Source organism: Etheostoma cragini, chromosome 17 (genome assembly GCF_013103735.1).
Source record: "Etheostoma cragini isolate CJK2018 chromosome 17, CSU_Ecrag_1.0, whole genome shotgun sequence".
Classification (NCBI taxonomy): domain Eukaryota; kingdom Metazoa; phylum Chordata; class Actinopteri; order Perciformes; family Percidae; genus Etheostoma; species Etheostoma cragini.
In genome coordinates this window covers 16,425,993-16,440,287 of record NC_048423.1, presented here as the reverse complement: position 1 = coordinate 16,440,287, position 14,295 = coordinate 16,425,993, and the positions used below count along the sequence as shown (strand labels likewise).

The window sequence follows — 14,295 nt, the reverse complement described above, 5'->3', positions numbered from 1 at the left end:
TTTGGAAAATGGCTGCAATGAAACAAAGAGTGAAAAATTTAAAGGGGTCTGAATACTTTCCGTACCCACTGTATAAAGCAGACACACACACACTGCTTCATCCATCCCTTGTGCTTCTGTGCTTGTTGCTGTTTTGCAGGCTGTGGCTGAGCTGAGGAAGTCTGGTTTAGAAATGAACTTCAGTTTCCTGAACTACGCCCAATCAAGTGAGTGCAGGAACTGGCAGGACAGCTCCGTGAGTTACGCTGCCGGGGCTCTCATCGCTCATTGAGGTCAACTTTCACCAGGGCCACTGCAGCACCGCTGCCCCGCCCTTACTATCTATCGCCATAACCTGACCCAGACACCATGCCTCTTGCCCCATCCACAGTTACGCCCACTATTTTCAGAAAGGACCTAGACACTCAAAGCCAATACAGTCTTCTTTCTCGGTCTCTCCCACAGCCTTTCTCCACCCTCCTCTCAATTTGGAGTGCGTCTCAGTTTATATAATATTTTAGCTTGAAGTGCAGTTTTGAGATCATGTAGGAGCAAATGGTTGGAGGAGATTGGAAGAGAGTGTATTATTTTGGCTCAGAGTAAGCACTGGAAGGGGAGGGATATCTTGTTTGGGTTTAGTCCCGTTTGTTTTCCTGACATGCAATTTTTACATTTGGGCTCTTGGCGATCTTTGCTCATGTAATTCGCCTCTAAAAAGGAAGGAAAATAAAGTTGCAGATCTTAATGGAGCATATTAAAATTTTGCCAGATGAGGGTCTTGACTGCTTCAAGCTACACGTGACTTAAACTTTTGAAAACAGTTTCATAGGTAATTACTACCGTTTCTCAACATTTGTTGTAGTTGCTAACAAAGGGCTGCACCCAACAAAGTTCACTAACCCCCTACTGTACAAAACCAAAAACATTATTACCCTGTTTATTAGCATCTATTGTTATTTTATTCCTCTTATTTCTCCCTTTTTTAGTAGTTTTATTAGATGTGATAGTATTTACTCAAGTAGTGTGTAGATTTGAACGAAAGCAATGTTGTCGGTAAAGTTCCAAAGCCATCAACGTGGTTTACCCAATAAATTAGTGTGTGCAACACTGCTTCCAGATTCCAATTCTATGCCTTTAGCATTACAGATATGTTGTGTGAGGACCAGCCTCCAGTTGGATATTGTGTAAATTACTCCCAACACTGACACCTCTAGACTTTGTTTACACTGCCACCTTCAATCTCTGTGGTTATGGAATTATCAATAGATTGGAGCGACTAGTAGAAAAAAGATTTTGTTACATTCAGTTCTGTAACACCAGCAACATGTTTGTTTTGGCCTGAATAAGGTGGTAAAAGGCCTAGATGAACTGCTTAAATTGTTGGAAATGTTACTGAATCTGTTCACTAGGTATTCATTTACAAATCTTTTTGTTAAGATTATTTTAATTAAGAATACCAAAAGTTATGGAAAGATAGAAGTCATCCTTATGTAAAGGTTTTCTTTCCAGTGTTGTTGCTTTTGCGTGTATGGGTAGTGTTGTTCATTTCAAAATGGCTCTCGAGGCAGTAGGAGTATCAGTTAGACAAGGTTAGCTAAAGAAAGTCATAACGGCCCAAGTTTTAAGATCAGCACAAAGTGTTAATGCTCTGCTAGAAGGTTTAAGAAGAGACCCAGAAAAGTGACAGATGTTGCTCCCTGCTGTATTTTCAAAAAAAATGAAGATTTACTTTATGAAATGTCAAGCACGAGGAACACAATTATCAAGAAAAGAAAAGGTTTCTTTCCTTTTATCAGTAATATGCTATGTAGCCCTGCTGCCTGAAATACTTCATAGATTAACAAGCAAAAAGCTGATAGTCTTTTAATGGCCGTAAGATATAGGCAGCAAACAATGTCTGCTGTCCTGTGGTTTTGGTATTTGAATATCACTGATTGACTTTAACTGATGCAGTCCTCTTAACATTGGACCGTCCCTCTTGGCACCATAAGATACCTAGCACTTAGCATTAAGCTACAATGTCTCGTTGGACCAAGTGGGCACAGACTAAGAGATGACTCCTCAGACTCACTTTAAATCTGATGCTAATTTAAGGGAAGCTAGTAAAGCATGACACTCTGTGCTATTGTGCCTTTTATCACTGTTGCACATATACATATAAAGTGTATTCTCACTTTTAGTCTTATTTTAGAATTGTGTACTTTCAGTTCTTGTTTTACCACATGGACCCTCCTTCTGGGCGAGGGCCCAACAATGTATCCAACTCGCCTGGCACTCCAGGAGTGTGTGACCTGTGTCTCTCCCCCCCCCCCCCCCCCCCCCCCCCCCCCCCCCCCCCCCCCCCCCCCCCCCCATCTGTTGGTCTAAAATGGCACCAACTGTTATCTCCTTTATCCATTAGGAAGTGGTGTTCTCTTTTTTCCCACCTCATTCCTGTAGAGAGACAAAAGGCTGAACCTCAGCGCTGTTCATTTTCTGTTTTATGGATCTTTGTTTGTCTTTCAGAAATGTTTTTTGTATTATTTTTTTCTTGCTTAGAAAGTGGGAACTTACACGTCACAAACCTAAAATATACTACTTAACTACTCCCTAAATGGAGTTTTTTTTATCTCAGGTTCCTCTGACAAAGCATCCCAAAAGGCTCTTCAGATAAGGCCTCGGATTCATGTTACAAAACAAGTAAAATATACTGAAAAGCATGTCTGCTCTGGTGTCTGGTTCTTCAAGTATTTGCAATCACAACTGCTGACTTAAGATATGCATTTCATTTTTTTAATTACAGGCTTTAATGAAGAGGTTCCTCCAAAGTAGCAATGGATTAGTAGCCTTTAATTTTTAACACTGCAGCAGATTATGTGTTTTCAACCTTGTATGGTTGTCATACATGTATGTTAACATGTTTCCAGGGCTGCATATAGTGGGTTTTGTTTTTGTTTTTTTATCTCTACTGTCAATGTAGAGTGGAGACATTAAGAAATGTCTCCAGCAGAGGGAGCCAGGTGTTTGGATGGATATAGTAAAATGACTGTTTTATATTAGAAACTAAAACATTCTAGTATAATGTTTGCATTGTATTACACAGAGATGTGTTTCTGTTATAAGCCTCTCCTCATTGATATAAATAGGTTGAACAGAATAATAGAAACCCCTGTCAGTATAAAACGATACAATTCAGCTACGTCCTCCAAATTGATCAAGTTGAATCAACACCAATTCAACCAAATCTGAACATTATAACTTGCATGAAGGTACTGTAGGATTTACTGCAGGACTGTTACACTGCAATAGCTTTATCTAGGTGTACCTTATAAACTGGCAACTGAGTGTTATTCTGTAAATTTGACCTTTATTTCCAGCGTTTCTTGTCCTAAACACATCAAATTGACACACATCAAACACCTCTTTACTAAAGAGGTGTTCTGCAACTGAAACAGGAAGAACATGTTACTGTTCTAATTATCAAGAGTGGCACTGAGCTTATTAACGCCACTGTTGTTTTTTTAATTGTAGCTTAAAAGTACACAGAGTAATACATTTCAAACCGCAAACGAGAATTCAAAACTTGTTTGAATGTTGTACTAAACCTTCCCTCACTGATTATGCAGTACAGGCATGTCTTGTTATGAGTCCTAAAACCATAGTCACGTTTATGGTAATAATGGACTCAGCAGGAGGACTTTAATGTGAACTTATGAGTTTAGTCAGTTCTCCTTGCTTAAGTGCTTCGGTCCATGTCTGAACTTCTAAATTAACCACTGGAAAAGTTTAAACTGGTACACTTAAGAAACTGTAAATACAAACAGAATTTGAGATTAGGGGAGATGTCGCTGTGTGTGTGTGTGTGTGTGTGTGTGTGTGTGTGTGTGTGTGTGTAACCAGTATGGACGGGCAGAGGAACATTAAAGCCATGCATCCATTAACTCAAATAGTACCTTTGGGAAATTCAGCTATTTGTGTCTACAGTGTCTACATTCCAAGGTAGAAAGGATAATCATAACATCACCTCAAGCGAGGTTTGGGACCACGCAAAAACGATCACTTGAATTTCAGCAGGCTGACACACCTCTCTATTTTCTTTGGGAGGAGTCAGAGAGGCTGGTAACATCCATTTAATATCATATAGACGCTGACCTTCAGTTATAAGAGGGAAAGATTACTGTGAGATGCACTGCTGTAGGGACTTGGTCAACTATCTCAGCTGTGGGATGATCCTGGCAGGACTCTGGCACTTGGTCCATCACAGGAAGACACAGACCTCCTATGGCCGCCACATGAGGCTCTCTTCGCCGACTAAGATGGTCCCAGCCAGACTAGCCTGGTTCCTCCAGGAGATGCCAGCTCTCCTGTTCCCCCTGCTTTTAATGCTCACCTCGCACATACCCTCCAGTATGGGGAAGTACCTGCTACTTGGGACCTTTTGCATGCACTACTTTCAAAGGTAAACGCAAAGACGGGAGCCTAGTTTTAGCCATTTAATGTGTATGGAGAGAGAAGTGTCTTTGGACTTGTGTGTAGGAAGGTACAGACCTTAATTCATTCAGAATACAAGCAACTACACAGGACTTCTTGCATAGGAGGACAGATATTTCCTACTTGATTTTAGTTCAGTTCAATTTCTGCTACTTGTCACACTGTTTTGAGGTTTATAGTTTTTCCTCATATTTGCTGATATATTATTACACCTTGCATTGCTTACTTATTAATTGATTGACTTATTTTGCCATATTTTTTTCCTATTTACTTAGCCTGTTTATATACAGTATGTGCTATAAACAATGTATTTATTACAAGAAACATTTCTCTATATAATAGTTTATGAAAGCACTGACCAAACATGAAACAACTCCTGTTCGTAATTACTGTCATACAGTAAAGTAATAATGATTGCAACCTATGATTTTGGACTTTCATGACAGAAAATAACAAAAAATGTAGTTTATTGTCATTTTGCCAGTGTACATTTAGCTAGTAGATGTACAGTGTGTATTTAGCCACTTTGGAAATAAAATGCAAGAACCAAGTAAAAAACAATTTTCTTTCAATTGAGACACTGAAAAATTAGCTTTGGGAATAAGATTTCCTGCTGCTATAATCTGCTGAGAACACTGTGCGGAATGCATTGGTAACCTCCCGGGAAGAAAGTGGCTTAATGGCAGGCCTTTTCTGCCTGCACTCAAAATCTCTCCACCTGGCTGTAAAACACGTTCTTTGCATGTATCAGCATGGATAACAAGCACTGTTATCCCCCCCCTCTTTCCACCTGCTGTATCTACTGTTTCTTCACAAATCATAGGACGTTTGTCTATTCCCTACTGACCAGAGGAAGGCCTTACCCACTGGGTGTGATGGTTGCAGCAGGTTTATTCTGCTCTGTAAATGGGTTCCTACAGGGACACTACCTGCTGCACTGTGCCCAGTTTGATGATGAATGGTCCGCAGGCTATCGCTATAAAACTGGTAGGAGCAATATTCATGCTTTGCTTTAAAATTGCCAAATATGTATGTATCATTTTGTGTGCCTAATACACCACCTTGTAAGCATTTAAATTATTGCTTTTTAAATGTCAATAATATACATGTAGGATTCTCATCTAGGTTTACTGCTGTTTTACATTGGAATGGCCATCAATATACACAGTGACTATATTCTACACAGCCTGAGAAAACCAGGGGAAGTCGTTTACAAGATTCCTAAAGGTAACACACACTTGGATAAGCTTTCATCCACTCCGTGCTGGCAGTGACTTGTGCTTTTCTTAACATCCTGCAGGAGGTCTGTTTGAACATGTGTCGGGTGCCAACTACTTAGGAGAGATAGTGGAGTGGTTTGGCTATGCTATAGCCACCTGGTCCCTTCCAGCACTCTCGTTTGCTGTGTTTAGCCTGTGTTTTATTGGACCAAGAGCCTGTCACCATCACAGGTGCCTAAAACATAAATGAAAAGTCCTGACACAGTGCATGAATACTCATCTGCCAAACTACCTACATTACCACATGATATTTCCAAGTGACAGTTGATGTGTTCTGCTCCTCTGTTATAGGTTTTACCAAGAGAAATTCAAAGACTATCCCAAGTTAAGAAAGGCTTTGATTCCATTCTTCTTCTGAGAGGAAAAAGCACCCGGCTGTCATCTCGTAAGGGCAGACAATAATTAAACCAGCAGCAGCTGAAGACAAGCACTCTCATTGTTGTTGTTTTTAAAACAGAGTTTACAGATTCGTTTCTAAGTCTGTTTGGATTTGGTTTGCAGTCATTGTTCAAAGCAATTATACACACATTGTTTATTTCTATATTTCTATTCAAACTGCTTTGGGACAAACTTGCATAAATACATAGATACAATCATTTGGTGTACATATGAGATGAATGTTTATTTTGTACATCTCATTACACCGATTGTGACTGGGCTCAGAGATTTCCCCCGCCGTGGTCGGTCTGTCAACACATCATCACTTTGCAAACATGAAGGCATTAAAGTGGAACATAAAGTTGCCTGAGGTTAGTCTCTGTGTTGGCCGTTAGCGAGTTTACGTTACAGAGTAGCAGGTTGAGACTAGTAACAGTTTTTATGAAACACTGGAATGTGGGAAAAAAAGGGTAAAAGGGTGGAAAATTACCGCAAGCCAAGAGCTAGTAGATTGTTTTTGTGCTAATGTACAGTATGTTGGCTGAAAAAACATCTGTGGCAACCTTGCACCTCCTACTGCTGACTAACAGCAGAAACATGCTGGTCCATAAAGTAAAGGTTTGATAAATTGTATAGGAGCTGAATTATATTAATTCAATAAAAGCATACACACTTTTTTTTTATTAATGATAATTTTTGGGGCATTTTGGGCCTTTATTTTTGACAGGACAGCTGAGGATATGAAAGGGGGGCGAGAGGGGGAAAGACATGCAGCCGGGCCCTCTGCATCGAGGAGTAAACCCTCCCTAATAGCATAAAACTATACACTCTTAAATATCATTTAAAGAGGAAATGTTTAAAGGTTCAAGTGTTAATGTGTGAAAGTGGTGGTTGATGGCTGGTGAATATGAAACTTTAATGTGTACGGAGAAAAGGTTGTTACCTGCTGAACACCAAACGTAGAGGGCACGTGTGAGATGAGAGAAAGGCTGGTAAATAAAAATGATTACTGGCAAATAGTATAGCAACAAGTTTTTGTATTATATTTTTAATAGTTTTTTTTTAAGTCCACAACTTAAGAGGTAAATCACAGAACATTATGACTGACTGACACCAGGACTCAATCAAGGCAATGCTAACATCTAGTGTCTAAACTGAAAAGTAAAAAAAACAGCAATTACTTCTCATTTCAATCATTATAAACCAGAGTTCCACAGTGGATAAAATACTTATTTTGCTAGTTCATATCTTGAATTAAATATCGCACATCCAGTGCAAGATTAGCAGTTTCTACAGCAACTTGCAATGCATTGAGTTTAGCTGTGAAGGAGTCAAGCACACGTGGCTGCACAGTAGGGACTCTAAAAAGAGGTGCAGGGGAGAACTGTGGGTATTTAGTGTTTAAGTACGTCCACTTCTGATTAGTGCTACTTTCCACCAGTCCACAGCCACAAAAGCCTGAGCTACCCTCCGTGAGTTCTTCCATGACATTTGCACGGGTACTCCAGTGGTGAGCATGAGTCAGATCCATTAAAGAATTTCCCCCGTCGTGCTCCAGCGCTGCGGCCACAGACTCCAGAGATCGGCAAAATCCCTCCACGCCACAAAGGTACTCTGTCTGTGAGCACCCAAGTACAGATACTGTCTCTGTGACGTTGTCCATGCTCTAAGACGGAAATATGTTCGGGAGTTTACTGTGAAGACATGAAATCAATCAAATTGAACTGCTTTGGGCAAATTATTGGATCTCACCTTGTGTCTTACGTAGGCAGCTAAGTGGGTCTCAGTACACCCACCTCCAAGTAAGGCAGATGGTTCCCTCAGGGTGAGCCTCAACACATGTTCAGTCTTGTGGCAAACCACCTTTAAAAAAGTACACATATCACCTCATCATCACACATCTGTCAAACTTACCTCACATTAATGAATGTTCCAAGCTGATGTCTGTGTTAGTGAAGAACTGACTCCATACTACTGTGTACATTATCAATTGTATTTCTGTATTAAGCCTGCTACACATGATCCACAGTAAAACCGCTCTGCATTGGCTATGCCACTGTTTTCCTCTGGGTAGAGCGGTGGAGACAATTTGGAAGAGGTGCTACCCTTGGTAGAGAAGTGCCGCTGAGCTCCGCACAAAGTTAAAATTATTTCAGCTTTGACCTTCTTGACCTTTCAAGGCGCAAACAAAGCCAGAAGCAATGATGATGTACACCTAAGCTGCACTTTGCCTCTTTGCCTTCAATATGCTCTACGCCCCACCTGGTGGTTTTACCTCGGATGATGCGCAGGCTGCTTTATGGAATAATATCAAGTGGAGACGCGACTCTTGGAGGGAGATATCCCAATGATGTCTAGGAGTGAATCTATGATGTAACATGCCCATGGATTGCCATTCCTGTGCATGGGTTCTCTCTTTAAGAGTCAACAGTACAGTCTCCACACTCCTCAATGCATCTTACCTTTAGCTCACTTAACATTGTCTCGTTCCTGTGGCAGAGGATCATGGTGCAGATTGCAGAATCCCCAGGAGGTTGTAAATGCAGCATTGTCTTGGATCCAAACTGCTTAATACTGAGATCCCCCACCCTCCCGTAGGCCTTGGCTGGGATTGTGGTGTGCATTGTGGCCACAGGCTGAGCACCTATGAGTTAATTTAGAGAGAAATTAAACACACCCTCACACACAGTGCAAAGTAACAGTACATTTTATACACGTCTCGGTTATTCAATATTTTTGGTAATTGGAAACTTTGGGAGGTCGACACAAATTTAAAGCATTGTGGTTTCAAATGGATTCTTTTTAATATTAATTTGAAAATAATGGCTCGATCCAGGCAGGATTTAAGACATGTAGACCCCCTACCTGTCAGCTGTGCAAGTGGCTCCATGAGAGTGATTCCCAGTCTCTCTATCACTATGATGCCATGACTCCTCAGGTGGTGCTGTAGGACTGGGTGTATGACCTTCTGGCATACGAAGAGCTTCACCTCATCTTTAACCACTTGATTGCCAAGCTTTAGGAGCTGATCCAGTATCTGCGAGTCTGTGTCTACACCCGGATGCACCTCAATTATCCCTCCTAGGTCAGAAAGGTCTCCAGCAAGAGATGCACTGAACAACACCATGCACGTTGGATTTGAATGCAGGTTCTCTACCTTGTTGAGGAAAAAGACATCAGGCATGTCCAGCAGTAAACCTGGAAACACTGCAGAGTTTAGCACAGAGTGGCCTTCAACAGAGACGGTCACTATTTTGCCAAGACTGACTACACCCGGGCTGTTACAGGGAACAGTCAGCAAAAAAGCTTGTACAGCCAACTTGCTGATGTGAAGTGCCTCTTGCTCTGTTAGCACACATGCTGGTTTGCTAGAGACAATACTGCGAGCCAATGTGATCAAGCTTTGGCTGCTGCAGAAGTCGAGCTTCACTTTACAACCACAGTCTTGTCGTTGAAGGTAACTAGTGCACAGACCCAACAAGTGCTGGTTCACGGTGGTAGCCACGTTTCCTCGGAGACCAGACTGCTTTGCTTGCTCAATAAGAGACAAACAAAGAAGGGCAGCAAACAAACCACAGTCACTGAAACGAGAAACATGGTTGAGAATGGAGGTTTTGATCAGATTTATAAACGACTGTGAGGAAGAAATGGCTGGAAGGAGAACTGAGGAGGTGGAGGTAGTTATAACGTGCCCTCCGATGTTGTTGTGAACTTGTTTTAGTCTACCTGTCGGACCAATACAAGATCTCAAAAGCTGTCTTAGCAAATGGAGCCTGTTACAAATATCAGTGTTGTCCAGCGGTAGATCCGTACAAAGCGACGGAGATTTCTTGACGAGTCGAGCCATCACTGAAGCAGCAATTCCTCAACGCGCTAGCAAAGCAGGTTCACCAATGTCGTAAACCTAACGTTACAGGAAAAAAACAGGGAGATTAGCTTCTTGAGTAACGACGGTACGACGAGTTGTTATCACTGTGTCCTTTTAGTCTGTTAGAAAACGCTACTTTCTCGCTTTCACGTCAAATTAGCTTTAGTTGCCAGCACTCGAATAGTGAGGGTTATTAAATTGCCTGACGAGAATTAAACACATTTGGGTGATACAGCCTTTATATAGTACACACCAAATCAAACAATGTGGAATTTATATTGCAGTGGCTATTTAATGATGAAAATGTTAACTTGTTGGATACAATTCGACAACATTTCATCGAAGTCAAAACAGGCTATTTCAATACTCAACTCGTTTCCATGGTAGCGCACAGCGTTGGGTCCTGATGGGGTCCTATTCCTTCTCCTTATACATCCATGGCATTGCATGGATCCATGGTACTGTTCGATAAACAAACTGAAGGTGCTGCTCTCTCAACTAATTAAAAACTCAGTAACTACCCCGCACAGAGGGGGACAGTCGCCTTGCTATTTTGTTACTTCGCCAAAAGCACTAACTCATAGTGGCTTTGCAGTTGTTGGACTACAAACTGTACGCACTCAAGGTGACGTCATCTCCTGTCGCCTCCTCGTCTGACAACATTCAAAAGTATTGGCGGTAGGACATCTGTTGTTATTTTACTGATAGTGTCATTAACGTGTAATTAGCTAATGATGGCTTAACGTTAGCATCATCATATTGTTTCTTAACAACTTGAATCATTTGCCTGGGACCGATAACCGTTACTCAATACGCCGTTACGTGACGTTACAATTACCGTTAACTAGTAATATTTGCTTTAGCTTTAATCTAGCTGCATTTGAAGAGACCACGTTGGTATGTACAACTTGATTACGTTGAATGGAGGTCAAAACATAATGACGTTAACTAACCTCGTGCAGCTAGCTAATATACATTTTACTATCAAAACTAATAGGGTGAAGTGAATCCGCGCTGGACTAACATTACAGCATTGTGTTTAGGTAAACCTAATAAATGGCAATGTAAAGAAAATACTGTAATTATTTCCAAGCCACCACGTTATCTCTGCAAGTGCTAGTGATCTCCTGCAGACCAGCGTTAGCTATCTTATTCCAGCTATTGTTAGAGTTGTTTAGTTAAAATGATGAACTAAGCCTGCTGTCAGCTTTATGTTGTGTTGTTTTTACAGTATACTGACTGCTGTGTTCACTGCAATGGCTCCTCTCAAATTTGTCATCAAGGTAAGTGAAAATAAAATATACAGCACACAGACCTCTGTAGTGCAGTGTTATACTGTTGTTATTGTAGTGTTCCATTAAAAAGTATTGTGTTGTATTAGGCTTCAAATTAGTTTTGTGAGCCTGCCATTTGAATAAAGTTGAGAATAACCATACATAGAGGAAATGGTATAAAAAGCAAAATAATATTCTTTGAAGTATGTTTTGGGCAAATTATGTAACTATGAACTTTAGATTTTTTAAATTATATTTGCTCAGAACCAAAACTATTCAATTAAATCTGTGTCCAGTTTAACAAGAACACATTTAACAAAGGTACAGGTATATGGTCTAATAATCACACACGATGGTAACCAAAAATAAAAGGCTGTTATCTGAACTTAAGGAGGACACAGAGGATTAAAAAACATGATGGACTCTTTAGAAGAGGTAATTATCTTCATTTGTGTGTCTGCGTGCATAAGTTGCCGGATGACAGCCATACTGTGAAGTACTGAGATAGTTTTGTGGAGCCTAATTAACTTTGTATCAACTAATTTGGCAGTGGCTTGAATGTAACGGACGTTCCTTAAAGTGCTCACATTATGCTTTTTGGATTTTTCCCTTTCCTTTATTGTGTCGTATATCTTTTTTGTGCACGTTGTAGATTTACAAAGGGAAAAAGCCCAAAAGTCTAACCCAAAGGGACGTACCATCTCCAACAGAAAACACTGTTCCCAAACGGCTCCAAACAGCTCCATGTAGTCCAGCCTTTACTTCTTAGACAAATGGCGTTACTTTGTTACACACGTTAAAATGTTAGCCTAGTTGGTAGCATGGCATGCCCTCATACTCTGCTTCTGACTGGCTATTAGTCCTTACCTAGCTACTGCGCGTGTGCGGCTCCCCACAATAACGGAAGAGAAGTGAGATGCCTCACTCTGTAGCTAAAACAGAGAGTTTAACACACAGGATGAAAAGAGTAGTTGCAGCAAAAACATTGTGTTTTTTGATAATTAAACCATGTTACCTATTCTAATATAACCTCTAAATCCAGTTATGAACCTAAAAATGTGCATAATATAAAAAGTTACAGACTAAAGCTTTGATCATATTCTTACGTATCTTATGAATATGTACATCATATGTGGAAAAATATCTATTGATCACAAAGCCTCACAATTACTTAAAAATAGTATATGCTATGTAATTCTATAAAACAATGTATAAACTAATACAAAAATAATCCCTCTAAATCATTATTTATGACCCACTAGAAGTGTGTGGCGGTGTCTGTATCTGCAGCTTTCCTGCCGTCTGCCTGTATTTTGTCTTTTCTTTTTTCTTTTGCTGAATGCGAGACGTTATAGCCGTCAAAAAAGGGCCTTGGGCCCCACGCGTGTGTGTGTGAATGTGTGTGTGATCCCCTGCTCTGTGTTCTGTTTCCCCACCGCCGTTTTGCCCCTCAGCGCCTCGAACCGATGCATAAGTTTAACGACACAAACACACACAGAAGCAGACAGAATGTAGCGTTGCATCCACTCATATTTGGGCATGCAGCACTGTCCCGGGGAGGTGTGGGTGTATTTATTTGTGCTTTAGAAGGTTACCGCTGTGAAGCAATCAGAAAATAACATCACCACTGCTTTGTTTGGCACTCCCTCTCTTCATTCACTCCCTAACTCGCACAACCACCGCTGCTTGCTTTGTCTCTCTCTCTCTCTCTCTCTCTCTCTCTCTCTCTCTCTCTCTCTCTCTCTCTCTCTCTCTCTCTTTGGCTGAACCGGGGAAGACTAGATATTAAAACAAAAATATTTTCCCACATAAAATGCACACAAGATACTAAAGAATAAGTAAAATCTGCATTTTATTAAAGCTTTTCAGCTTGTATGGCCAGCGTTCATAGTAAACAACAACCTTTCCATTATTGTCAAACAAACTGCAACAGACGCTAGATCCAGCAAGTGGCATGAGTTATTATAGTGTATGTTAAACCAACTGTTGTGTAGTAGGAGAAAATAATTACAAATTCTCAACTTTACAGTTGAATATCTTGTTGCAACGCCTTCTATGTTTTTTTTTTTTATCTTCTATGTTTCAATGTATGCTTTTTAGGAGCAAATACTTTGGCCACTAGAGGGAAGTACCGATCCGTGTTTTAACTGTTAGGCCTCCACATTGTCATGTTGTTATTCATCCGTTAGAACACATTATTCAGAGTTGTTGCTCACCTTTTGTAAACCTCAACTGTCTGCCTCCCTGAGAGCCTTTTGTTAATGGACACAGCCATACAGAGCAGAGGAAACTCATTCTATTAAAAAGCCAAGCTGTTCATCCTCAGTCTGATGCTCTGTCAGGAATAATGCACATCAGATGTTTTTGTTAAGTGCAGGAAAAGCTGCTGGTTTCTCTTTTGTTGATGTTTCATTTATTGAGAGTTTTGGATGAGGGCTGCAGACATTTGCACTGATCTCTCACATCCTCTATAAGGCCATGTGTGCCTAGTTGACCAGATATTGCATTTACTCCCTTTATTTGTTTCATATGCATACTTGCATAAAGGCTACCCCGCCACCCCCTCAGCTGGTTGTGGGAGAGTAAAACCCTGGAGGTTCACGGAGGGTTCCTTCCCACTGGGCACATTATGATACTGTTGTGTTACTCTGCCTGAGAAAATGCACACAGCCTCTGCCATGCTTAACCAACTAACCACAAACAAGTATGCTAGAAGGGATCAGTCGAAACCATAGCATTCAAGGCGCTACCCTGGGCTCCTCTTTTGCAAAACAAACACTCCTACCACTATGTTTTTTAAAGAAATTAATTACCTCCTTACCTTAGAATAATAAAAAAACAAAAATCTGCCTAGAGATGTTTTTTTTTTAACGAAGGCATGTTGCAAAGTCTGTTAGCCAGCTTGCACAGAGAGTAAGGATCATTGGAGCAATAATAAGTTATGTTGGATTCACCATGCCATGTTTAGTAGGCTGTCCAGCAGTGTGTTTTATGATTCTTTTACTAAAGGGTTTTCAAAGCTCTCCCCGGTCTGTGGAACTGCAGG

General features: G+C 40.7%; 4 protein-coding genes and 1 long non-coding RNA gene across 6 annotated transcripts in view; 4 read left to right on the top strand and 1 right to left on the bottom strand.

Annotated features, from left to right (window-relative positions):
* The window catches only part of memo1 (mediator of cell motility 1), a 6,667-nt gene extending 5,578 nt beyond the window's left edge, over positions 1-1,089 (top strand). Inside the window, exon 9 of the mRNA XM_034899083.1 lies at positions 140-1,089. Within this exon, the coding sequence (XP_034754974.1) occupies positions 140-271 (132 nt within the window). The 3' untranslated portion in view covers positions 272-1,089. The remainder of the gene's footprint in view (positions 1-139) is intronic.
* Positions 1,090-2,324: 1,235 nt separating this feature from the next.
* LOC117960843 lies at positions 2,325-3,306 on the top strand. Its single transcript, XR_004660248.1, has 2 exons — positions 2,325-2,865; positions 2,941-3,306. It is a non-coding gene; the product is annotated as an uncharacterized LOC117960843 (long non-coding RNA).
* A 588-nt stretch (positions 3,307-3,894) lies between these two features.
* On the top strand, positions 3,895-6,475 carry srd5a2b (steroid-5-alpha-reductase, alpha polypeptide 2b). The gene is made up of 5 exons (XM_034899084.1): positions 3,895-4,417; positions 5,273-5,436; positions 5,575-5,676; positions 5,750-5,900; positions 6,021-6,475. Exons 1-5 carry the CDS (start codon positions 4,143-4,145, stop codon positions 6,085-6,087), a joined length of 759 nt encoding a protein of 252 aa, XP_034754975.1. The 5' UTR covers positions 3,895-4,142; the 3' UTR covers positions 6,088-6,475.
* Positions 6,476-7,299: 824 nt separating this feature from the next.
* Positions 7,300-10,132, bottom strand: mkks (McKusick-Kaufman syndrome). 2 transcript variants are annotated; one of them, XM_034899081.1, is made up of 4 exons: positions 8,973-10,132; positions 8,696-8,751; positions 7,860-7,970; positions 7,300-7,773 (listed from the first exon to the last, which is right to left on the bottom strand). In XM_034899081.1, the coding sequence occupies exons 1-4, from the start codon at positions 9,952-9,954 to the stop codon at positions 7,345-7,347; spliced, it is 1,578 nt and encodes a 525-aa protein (XP_034754972.1). In that variant the 5' UTR covers positions 9,955-10,132; the 3' UTR covers positions 7,300-7,344. The 2 variants fall into 2 exon arrangements, with proteins under 2 accessions (XP_034754972.1, XP_034754971.1); XM_034899080.1 differs by having other exon boundaries at positions 8,570-8,751; positions 8,973-9,954.
* Positions 10,133-10,432: 300 nt separating this feature from the next.
* The window catches only part of slx4ip (SLX4 interacting protein), a 32,411-nt gene continuing 28,548 nt past the window's right edge, over positions 10,433-14,295 (top strand). Inside the window, exons 1-2 of the mRNA XM_034899082.1 lie at positions 10,433-10,653; positions 11,207-11,258. Coding sequence (XP_034754973.1) covers positions 11,232-11,258 — 27 coding nt within the window. The 5' untranslated portion in view covers positions 10,433-10,653; positions 11,207-11,231. The remainder of the gene's footprint in view (positions 10,654-11,206; positions 11,259-14,295) is intronic.